The following is an 11,174-nucleotide window of genomic DNA, read 5'->3' as shown; positions in this document are numbered from 1 at the left end:
ACTTAAGCTAATAGGCTTATAAGACGCAATATCGGTCAAGTTTGCATTTATTCTAAAAGACATGAGTAGTTAAAGCAAATACCATAATGATTAGTTTTCTTAAGAATGATCTCCGACTTATCTGACCAACTTATAGCTTAGTAAACCATTAAAGAACCAAAAATGTTTTGTCAGTTATAGCTATAATAGCGAGATATCCTAGTCACTTATGTTTAGCAGGACACCTCGAATTTATGAGACATCTGTAATCGCTCAGACCTGCCGAGAGTTACCTCTTATCACACAAATTTATTACCAAGCGCGAATATTATTCATCCATATTCTTTATTATAGCTAAAAAGAAACGATACTCGAATATTTTAAAATCAAAGCAGGTAAAAATGAAGCTTCCTCTAGATGCGAAATGAAGGAACACAAGTTAGGGGCTCCTGTGGATTTCTATTTCGGAGCTGCTAGTGCCAGCTTCCTGAAGATGAGCACGTCGAAGAGCTCTGCAATGTCTTGAAGAACTGGCGATAGTTTTTCCCTGCTTGCTGTATTGTTTCCCACTAAGCGAAGTGTTCTCAGCTGTTGTAAACACGGGCTGAAATTGCATGAATGGTCGAACAACTGCAAGAAAGAACGATGATTTATCAGTTGAAGACTGTGACGCGAGAAAATATCCTCTATCACGGATATCTGAACCACGTAACCTTCGAACTGTTCTTTTCCGATTTGCAGAGTGAAACGGACTCCAAAATCTGGCAATGACCTGCGAGATGAGTGGCCGTGAAGTCTCAACTTAAAATTCCGCCCGTCATATTTTCTTCCAGAATCTTCTTTCCTAAGGAGACGCAAAATTTGTGCAGAACTAATAACTGTTGCCACGAGGCATGATCCTTCTTTCAGCGAGCAGGCAGTATTGTGTGCGAATAATTCAGTTTTGGTGGACGATTCGAGGGCGGTGTGAACAGCGAGGTGGCTGCACGCCACGTCCACTGCGGTGTGTGGCCAAACTTCGCGCGTGAAATTCCTGCAGATCCAGTCGACGGAGTATTTCTCGCCGCCCGCTTGTGCTTTTTTGTACGCTTGCATAGCAGAGGTCATTTTGAGCCAATCGCTGTCGACCATCAGAACGTGTTGAATTCCATTTTCCGTCCACTTACTCACGTCAGTGTCGCGCGCCGTTCCAAGCTGTTGGAGATAAGTATGATTGAAATAGTTCTAAAAGAAGCAATTATACATTTTGTTTGGTACACGATGAAAAATCGAAATTTTGAAATATACAATTTCGCATTACTAATGAGTGTCTCGAAAATCAATCTATGAAGTCAAGAATTTTTTTATCGTTTGTAGCATTTTCCCTGCTAAATTAATAGAAACAGATTAAATGATTATAAAAAGTAACTTTGAGTTTTAATTACCTGCATGGCAGTGAGTAGCGGGGGACGCACTGAAGGCATGTACCGTTTGATGCAGCTGCCGAGCACCCAGCGCGTGAGACGCGACAGCTGTTCCAGAGCCAATGTCCGGGCATCCGCCCTCTCAACGGACGAGTCCAGCTCCACTGACGCCACTCCGCTGTCTTGGGAGGTGTTGGTCGTCGAGGCATGGTTCGGGTCGCTCGTGTTAATCGACGAGTTGAATAAGTTTGATTCGTTCGCACTGAAGATGCTCGAGTCTTGGCTGCTAGACACTAATACGGGAATATTTGATAATTTCTCTTCTTGAAAATCCTCAGCTCCTTGTCCCCAAACCTGCTGGTTCCAAGAGGATGAAAATTGCGATGATGCGTGAGGTTCCATTTTATTAGTTGACGGCGTGATATTCCATGTTATTAGTTCATCAGTGGAACAAGAAGAAACTGGTGAAAAAGCGCACGAGTCACTAGGTGTAGAAATGGAAGTGAAACTACTACTGCTGCTGCTGCGGCTGTGCCTGCGTCTGTTAGAAGTTTCTCGGGAGCGATCCACCGACCGCTTACGCAGGCTGTGAGAAGGTCTACATTCCTCAGATGATTTCTGGCGTTTTCCATCATCTTGTTTGATGTGTGTTTTGGGTTTCCCCGATTGGCGATGAATTTCTGATTTGTTCCTGGAGTTTTCTGATAAAAATTCTACCCGGCTTTCCACTCTTACTTCCGATCGCACTTTTTTCTCACTAACAATTGTATCCCAGTAGCGCTGGTACTGCGGACAACTGCCGTCACTTTCGTAGACATTCTCGTTGGGCTTAGGTTTTAGTGCACATTCGCTCCATCGCTCCTTCATTTTTGATGGCTGCTTTTTACGGGATGTTTCATCAAACCATTGTTGAGAGTGTTTGCTTGATGAAGCGTGTGGCTCGTCATGGTATCTTATATAATGTCGCGGCTTCACGTCACCGCGGCCTCGCGACTCAACCTCAGGAAGGTACTGATGATCGTCGTACTCTGCTGCCTTATGGTCATCTATCGTCCATCGAAGGTCGTCTGGGTACATCCTTCCTGTGTAACGCCTTTTCCATGGGCATTGCCACGACCATCGGCGTTCATGTTCCCGGCGTCTAGAAATTACAATTAATGTTATTTCGTAAAATCTTTTGCAAGCAATTGTACTGTGAAATAGGATAAGCTAACACCTATTTATGACGGAAGATGTTACATTTTTTACCGCAAAAGGCTAAATGATCCATGTGTTGGCCAAACAGCGTATCATGGATAAGGTGGCGTTCCTAGCATATACAGTCAACATGATAGCAGGTATCAATAGTTTGAATAGAACTGTAATATAAAGATGACTCTTTATAAGTCCGCAGGTACACATGAAAAATTATATCTTCTGGAAGTAAGAGTTCAAACAACAGGAATACTTATATAAAAATTTTAAAATTAAACAAATAAAATCATTCAAATTATCCAGGTTCATAGTATTTTTTGAGTGGCCGATTTGTTATCAAATATAGGACAAGCGTAACATTTATATGAATCTCGAGCTTTGATAAACTGATATTAGGTTTAAAACAATCAATGAAATTTTTTATGGCCCAAACCCTACAATATTCGTAAATTATGTACGAGGGTTTTGCTAGAAATTAGCTGATAAAAGATAGGTAGACACAGCAACCAAGTCAGTGGCTTGAACACCTCAAAATTTCGTGATGTAATCGAAATATATATTACTAAACTGACATCAACTGCAATAAATCGCGAAATTTAAAAAAGACTACCATTTCTAGCCTTATATAACATGAATACTACAAACCAAATCCTACTACGATAATTTAATATCAATATTTGTATTTTTACAAGATTCATAGCCTACTTGGAGTATCAGCCTACTTTTTAGAATAATTTTAGAATAAAAACGCAGTAAACCTACCTCAATCATCAAAGTAGTACGACATAATTCACGAAAGATTGAAAAATCAACTTGAAGTCTTACTTGTTATGGAAGTGTTGACCAAAGCGCCACGGGCGTCTTCCCCAATAATGGCGACGGTAAAAAGAGTTTCTGCCCTCGAAGTCAGAGCCCCATCGTCCATTCGATCCTCGCCTGAAGTCGTAGTTTCCTTCTCGCCTCCATTGATGGTTACTGAAATTCTTCCGAAAGTACGGATCTCTCGTGCCGTGGCCGTAGGACTCGTTGTTATCGCGATCCATGCTGAGTCTGGTACCTCCTGGCAAAATATATCTGAGCTTGGAAATATCACTGATCGCGTGGAACTATTCACTGAAGCTTGACTTTCACCGGCAAAAAATAACTTCGCTTGAAAACTGACACGAGGAGAGAACACTCGCGAAATTTTGCGCTTTAAATAAGGCCTTACAGGGCGGCGTGTCGCCCGAATCCTGGATACGGAGTCAATTATTTTTTGAGGTATGTACATTATACTAGACAAAAGGTGGTAAATAAGTAACTCTGATCGAGATCGAACATGCATTCTCGGTGCGGTTTCATGCCCTGATTTTAGTAAGTATATTTAGCCTGAAGATTTTTGTACTTTTAAAGTTTAATTTTGGAAATACGTTCACAAATGAAGTTGAGTGTTTGCAAAAACACAATAAAACAAGTTGCGAAGACATAATACATAATTGAAAAAGCGAGTTTGCGAAGTCGTAATAATGAGACTTGTAACACAAAACATAACTACATCTCTTAGTAAAAAATCGATAAAAATCACATACAAAAATTATGCTAGCAAAAGTATTACCTGCGAAGTAATTCATTTATGTACTAATATTTTGTTTTCTCGCATTGTTCTGGCAAATACGGGTAATTTTGTGCTGTAATCCTGATGAAAAATAAACATCCCAGTTCAGTTTCACTCGTCGAAATGCCTACGCGCTGCCTCTCCTGAAACGTGTTCGTAGAGCATTTTCAGAATTTTTATGTCAGGGCAATGATTCCGTTTTCGGCCCAATTATGGACGCTATTCATTGGAACCGTGAATCAATTCGGTAATTTGACTGCCATTCTCTGTGGGAAATAGGCAGCGAGCAACGCTAGACGAGAGGCGCCGCATACATGCACCGAGCTGTTAAATATTTCTGTCACATTCTGATGTTTTATTCGCTGCCGAGTAATTATTTCAACATCACAAACCGGCAAATCGTTTGAAACATAGACTAGAGCAAATCGAGCTATTCCTATTCAGCGATATTATTTGAAACACAAAAAAATCGAGTTTTGGAATGGTCAGTCATGAGTATGTAATTATTTAGGGAGAATTTGCTTTAAACTCGACGAATTATCGTATTCGTTCATTCAGCGAGTCTGAACGATTTGTATTTTTTGCTCAAGAAAAATTGTTTTAGTCTATCAGTTTTTATTATCTAAAAGAAATATTTTTGCCCATTCAATTTTTGACACTGAGCAAAATTAATGCAATGTAGGGCTAAGAGGAAACGTGTTGAAGTTCAGTGCGAGACCAAGAGACCAAATAAGTTTTGAAAATTTTGATCTGCAATGCACTTTGACAATAATTCGATTCAGCCTCTGCAAAATATATGTTGCTTCAGTTAGGGGACATTAGGTGAAATAGAAATTTAAAAAAGTGCGGGCTTAAGAAAAGAGCGAATGTGCAGATAAACATGAGTAAAATATCCTGTAAGCATGCGGTCTTGCTCTCTGACTGACCACACAAACTTAACTAAACGTACGGTATTTTAGTTTGCCCTACATAAGCTAAATTGATTGGTAATACTGTATCGTGTCAGTTCTTCATTTATTGTCGCATTGCTGCTTCCAGACGATTCCATTCTATTTGGCACGCATAAAACATACAATACAGGCTGACAGATGCCACTGGGAAGGCACAATGAAAACGCGCCCTCGAACCTTCCCAGCACCGAATAGCTCCCCGACGCAATCGACTGTGAAATAGAAGGTGAAAAGTCCTATCGAGAGTGTGGGAAATGCGTTGACGATTTTACTGTCGACCTGTTGAGAAGACTGGACAAGCGTGAGGTGGATGAGCTGCAGGAGCTGCTTTACAAAAGAAAAAATACATGTTTTCCCGCTGCACTTGCGGCTGGCTGGCTTAGGACACGGATTTGCTGCTGTAGTTTTTTTGCTACCGAGTTAGCGAGCTCTAAATAATGTTGTCATTCAGGATTTATTTTCTCCCACATCAAGCCTGCGCGTAAATAATTCCATAATTCCTCAGTGTTAAATGAAGTTTATTCAAACATAATACACAGAAAGCACTGCTAGGCATATGTAACTCTATTTATATATCACAGATACAAATTTTTTGACGTAATCTTCAAATCGCACTCAAAATGTTTGACGTCAGGAAAAAAATTGGAACGAGTTTTGATTCTATCCTACCATCGTAGTGAATAAAGGTCGTAAAAGTTTGAATATTTGTTGTGTAAATAGTTCAACTGATTATAAAAATGTTAAAACCTTAGAGCAAAGTTCAACATTTTTAAAATTATCTCATCAGATATTAATTATTTCATATTGCAGGAGTGTGGAAAGACTCCTCGTGAAGTGAATTAATGTTCGTAGCGAATGTCATTCAAAGAATTGGTCTTGACACGATTTATTTCATTTAATTACGATTCATGTCAGCGAAGCTTAAAAGAAGCCACCTGTTCGTGAGCTAATTGCAGGATAACGAGGCGGGTTGTCAAGGAGCAATTTGGCCGCTTGCTCCTGCAACGAGAATCCTACGGAGTCCAGCCTGGCCGTGGCTGTTGCTAGCTGTCAGATCGTCTTTTGTCTGAGTGATTTAACGCGCGTAATTTCCCGTCTAAAAGCCTGCCAACGAAGAAAACGGTGTTAGAAAAAAGAACAGCAAAGAGAGCGCCTGCATTCGACTAAAAGGAGGACTAAAGTGGCAGAGAGAGATGAGCTCTTACTCACACCTAGCGTCTCTAATGGCTCGTCGGAAATGGGAAATGCTGTTCGCCCTCGAGTTACGGTCTTTCCTTTCCTTGATGACTGTACCTGTCCTGTAAAACTCCTCCAAATATGGAATAATCCCGGACGAGAAAGCTAGACCAAATCCCGGCGTCACTTGAGTTTTAGCAATTCCGGTAATGCGGGATGCGAGTGTGAATGAGCTCGTGCGATTAAAAGCTGGACGACAATGCCATTAATGCAGCAAAAATGAGAGGCAAATTGAACATCAGCAAAGTGAGAATAAATTCTACGTACCAAATGAATGCACATGCATATTGTTATATACTAACACATCATGTGAAAAATGTTGTGTATATAGATGAGGTCTTGCATGTATGTTTGATAACACCTTTGCTGTTCTCTCATGCTGGCCAAATAGTTAAAATCCAAACAATAATTGAAATTTAGTGAATGTGTTTCAAAGTAACAACATTTAAATACGGAGATGAGATTAAATATAATTCACATTTTTTACGCAAAATACGGAATTAAAAAAAGTTTAATGTTGAAAAGCTCAAATTGGAAAATTATCTGAAGTGTGGCATCCTATTACACTGTTTCCTGAAGTTTTGCAATAAGCTTTAGTTCGTTCGTCTTATCTTCTAGGCTATGATGACTGTAAACTCTAAACAAAACGAATCAAAGAAAAATGTTCCAAATTTCCTTGCAGAATCAGAAAGAATCTAAAACACGCAAACATTTCGCGGACGATTTTTTTCACAGATACATTTCTTTGGCTCAGGTAACGAGAGTTTGTGAGCTTTTAAAACGACAATTCAGCTTAGTGTCGAGTGTTGCTTTTCTGGGGTTCAGCCTGGAGGACATTTTATCCCCTTGTTGCTTTTCTAGGGTTTGGTCCAGAGGACATTTTATCCATGAAGAAAGAACGTGACTCGGGACGAAGCATGTCGTCTTCAGGTCGAGACGCGAGCTCGGCGAACACGCGCCTCGGTGCTTGACCACGTACGTCTCGTCGGGTCTGTTTCCACAATATTGTTCACTGACGACATTGCTAGAATTTCTTATAAGACTGAGTTTCTTGATATTTTGAAATATATAAATTTTTACGACTTTTGTGCGTTGATCATAGGCGTGTTTTATTTCCTGCCAGCTATTGGACGTAGCGCTGATGAAGATAAGTAATAAATAAGCTCTCTAATGATTGCCTTCACAAATAAGGGCATGACTATAAGAGAGAAATAAGAAACACTGATTTCTACAGTGTTTTTGGTGTTCTAAAAAACACACTTATATTTTTTAATTGCCACTCCTTTCATCCATAATCTTCAATTTAAACTTTAATTGATATCCCGATTCATTTTCTGAAATCATCACACCATTGGTATTGAAATTTTAAGAAACATTTTCTTATCCGACTGATTCGTCGGTAACTCCTCAAAATTAATATCAAAATTAAATCTTTAGTCACTGAATACTGAGGCAAATTGAAAAAACGTATAAATACAATGCATTAAAAAAATCGGTTTATATTAAATATTGATATTTTAAAATGAATGCATTAAATAAATTTAAAATGTCATTCTAAAAATGGTTTCAATTCAACTGGCTGTTTAAATTTATGTTGTTGTTTGCTTTCAAGGAGTTATTCTCAATACCGTATACTTGAATGCATTTATTGAAAAGTGATGTAGAACTGAAATAAAATTTTGTGCAAACACATGGTGCGTCGAAGTATGCAATTATTTTTGTAGTTAAAACTACGTCGACCAAAAAACTACGTTTGAAAAATTTCAGATATTTTCGTATGAAATCGTCATAGAATTGATTTTTAGCTCTAAAAAGTTTGAACTTAAAAAAATTTTTATTGAACTATTTTATTGGTTTTAACATTATATTTTATATTAAATGAATTTATAGGTAATATTCGTGTTTTTTTTCATTCTTTCATTAATTTTTTATTTTTCCTCTACTTCTGAGTTCGTAGGTCTCATCTTTTTATATAAATTTTTAATGCGAATAACTTTATTATCATGTTAAATTTTTAAATTTTAGGTTTCCTGACATTACTTATACCCACAAAGAAGTTTTTCTTAAGATTTTTAGTTCGATATTTAGGACTCGTAACTGTATCACCGCCTCCGTGAATCGATCGCGACAAATTTGCTGTGGCGTGTTTTCTTGGGCAGGAAAATGCTTGTGTGAGTCCGGAATGAGCCAAAAGAATGACTGGGAGCCGGAAAAGTAATTAGAGGCTGTCCTGTGGTTCACCACATTTTCTGCTGAACAAATCTTCGCCTTGAAGTTAATGGATGTGTTAATGACTTGCGTATCGCCCTCGATTGGCCCGTATAACACCTTTGTAGTGCATGTAAAGGACAACATCAATCACTAATTTTTTCCCTATTTTGCATCACAAACAATTTGTTAAGGGGAGCCTAAATAAAGCTTTAGGTGAAACTTAAATATAATGGTAATGAGGGCAAGTAGTTGGCAATTGGGCTGCTGAGAAAATAACGCTTGGGCCGTCAATGGCCGCCAGTAATTCGGGCAAAAACTGCAAGACGCAATCAGTGGCAATGACCATTGCGCCACCACCTCCATAGGCGTGGCTCCAGCCAACACTCGCGCGAGGATAGTTTTTCTCTTTTTTTTCGACGACAAATATAAAGTGAATTAATTATTCTTACTAGATAAACGAGGGACGTTTCTAAACAAACTAGTGATGAAATTTGTCGGATCTTCGCGACTGCCACAGGCTAAAATATGAAGTACACTCCGATTTAAATCAGATATCTACTGAAAATTCACTTATGGCTATTTTAAATAGAGTAGTTTCCGGGCAGCACGTGATTTGTTGGAGTTATGCCAGTAATGATAATTCAGTTCCTTTAGGCTGGCAGTTGTTCATTGATTTTTCCGTCGCCGCAATGCACACATTCTACGAAATTTTTCTCTATAAGGGAGTATGTTATTTTCAAACCTAACAACCAAGCTCAATATCAAAATATAGGACTCCGTCTTTAACTCGCGCAAAGACTTGAAAACTGTTATGTTTAATTATGTACATAGAGATTAAATTTTTTTCATAACCATCACTTTCACTCACGCGCATTGATGCGTCAGTTTAATATAGCCTTGCTCATTAACGTTGCTCCTTACTAAAAGAGACAGACCGACTTTAATTTTCTTTGCAAGCACAAAGAATACGAAGCGGAACAAAGCCTACACGCTATTCCTATCTACGGTACTCATTTCCATAGCTTGACAGCCACCGTAAACGTGTGTACCTAAAACTCTTCTGCAAGCTCTTCCCGCCTTGTGCTCCTCTAGTGCTATTCCTACGAGAAAAACGCATGCTGTGAGATGCCTCCAGCACTGCGAAAACAAGTATTTATGAAGATAGAAGGCGAGGGATTATGAAAGCTGCAATGGCTTATGTCATGGCGATAATATATCAGACTGAGCGTGGGCTTTGTCGGCACTGCATCGAGGAGCAGAATACGAGACTCGGCCTGCAGCAGACGGCGCAGTGATGAGGGAGCTGCGATCTCCACGTCACCCGAGCGAGGAAGCTATTGACACCAGCAATGGGAATAACTTCTTGTACTTCCGGCTGGTAAGTTTCGAGATAATTCTTAAGATATTATTTCTTTTTTTTAGGTTGCAAGTACCGATAAGATTTTACTTGGATTGAGCAGATAAATAAAATCTAGTGAAATTTAATTGGAACCTGAAGTAATTTCCATGTTCATCAATTTGGCAACTCAAAATATTAACTTGTAGAGAAGTCCGTTTTTTATGAGGCTAGAAATTGAAAATTTTGCATAGCGAGTTAATTTTGTAGCAAATTCTATTTAATTCTTAATATATTAAAAAATTCTTGAGTTAGGGTAGTGATACTTGGTAGTAAATTAAAAAAAATTGCAAATTGTCCGCTCAATAACGGTATGAATTTGACATAAAAAGTTCGACTCCCCCAATGTATCATTGTTCACTTTAAGGACATTCATGATGAAGCTGACCTTCAACACTAACCTTTACGGTCTTGCTTTCTCAGTCGAGGTATGCAGTATGCTACAGCTGCTTGACCGCTGCCTGCCTGGTCTTATTAGAATATTAGGCAATATAAATAGAGAACGACAATTCCATATTTTTTCCGAATGATAATAATTATATCACAGAGAGTTCATGAAGCTAATATTCTAATAACCAAAATTAGATTAGTTACTTGATATCCAATCTAAAATTGCCATCCACGATGCTTGACTCAAGCAATCAGGGTCCCGGAACCGGAGACCGGTTAAGAAGCTGCGTCGTGGTCGCACTTCATTTAAACTTCAAAAACTCCTGTCTGTCTGACAGGCCTTATCACGAAGCAAAGTTTAACTGAACTAATGAGTGCTCTTCTGTCTCTTACGCCGTAGCAAGCGCTTAATATTGAACAATAGTTACTACAAGATTCCATCTCGCTGCATAATTCAGACCGCACTTTCAGACCCAGTTTCATAAGCCACATAACTATTTTAATTTATGGTCAAGAACACGTAATCTATTAGTAAATTGACTTTTATTGTCTTGAAAAATTATATTAAGCATTTTTAAACATAATTTTAAATGATTTTGTGTCCGAACTTTATTTAGGCTGTATATATGTTAGAATACTTTTTACCCAAATAATTACAAATAATTGCACCTGAAGGTAAACAAGAATCGAGAATCTTGGTTCAGCCAATACTTGATTACTGTCTGTATCCAATCTTCTGAAAAGGATTCACAAGCAGAAATCAAAATATAAACTGGTAATGATTTGAATCAAAGTCTTTCCAACAAATTGATTAATAGAAG

At 38.5% G+C, this 11,174-nt stretch overlaps 1 protein-coding gene across 1 annotated transcript; it reads right to left on the bottom strand.

Annotated features, from left to right (window-relative positions):
- Positions 1 to 90: 90 nt before the first annotated feature.
- On the bottom strand, positions 91 to 3,730 carry LOC108680739. The gene is made up of 3 exons (XM_018169630.2): positions 3,402 to 3,730; positions 1,404 to 2,523; positions 91 to 1,173 (listed from the first exon to the last, which is right to left on the bottom strand). The coding sequence occupies exons 1-3, from the start codon at positions 3,617 to 3,619 to the stop codon at positions 439 to 441; spliced, it is 2,073 nt and encodes a 690-aa protein (XP_018025119.1). The 5' UTR covers positions 3,620 to 3,730; the 3' UTR covers positions 91 to 438.
- Between the last annotated feature and the right edge of the window lie 7,444 nt (positions 3,731 to 11,174).

Source organism: Hyalella azteca, unplaced genomic scaffold (genome assembly GCF_000764305.2).
Source record: "Hyalella azteca isolate HAZT.00-mixed unplaced genomic scaffold, Hazt_2.0.2 contig11733, whole genome shotgun sequence".
NCBI classification, from domain to species: domain Eukaryota; kingdom Metazoa; phylum Arthropoda; class Malacostraca; order Amphipoda; family Hyalellidae; genus Hyalella; species Hyalella azteca.
Note: the sequence above shows the minus strand (reverse complement) of the source record. Positions and strands in the feature narration are given on the sequence as shown.

Coding starts and splice junctions, on each gene's coding strand:
- LOC108680739 (XM_018169630.2), bottom strand. CDS start 3,619: ATGGATCGCGATAACAACGAGTCCTACGGCCACGGCACGAGAGATCCG. Junction 2,524..3,401: donor GGTCAACACTTCCATAACAA/GTAAGACTTCAA, acceptor TGTAATTTCTAG/ACGCCGGGAACATGAACGCC. Junction 1,174..1,403: donor CGCTACTCACTGCCATGCAG/GTAATTAAAACT, acceptor TATCTCCAACAG/CTTGGAACGGCGCGCGACAC.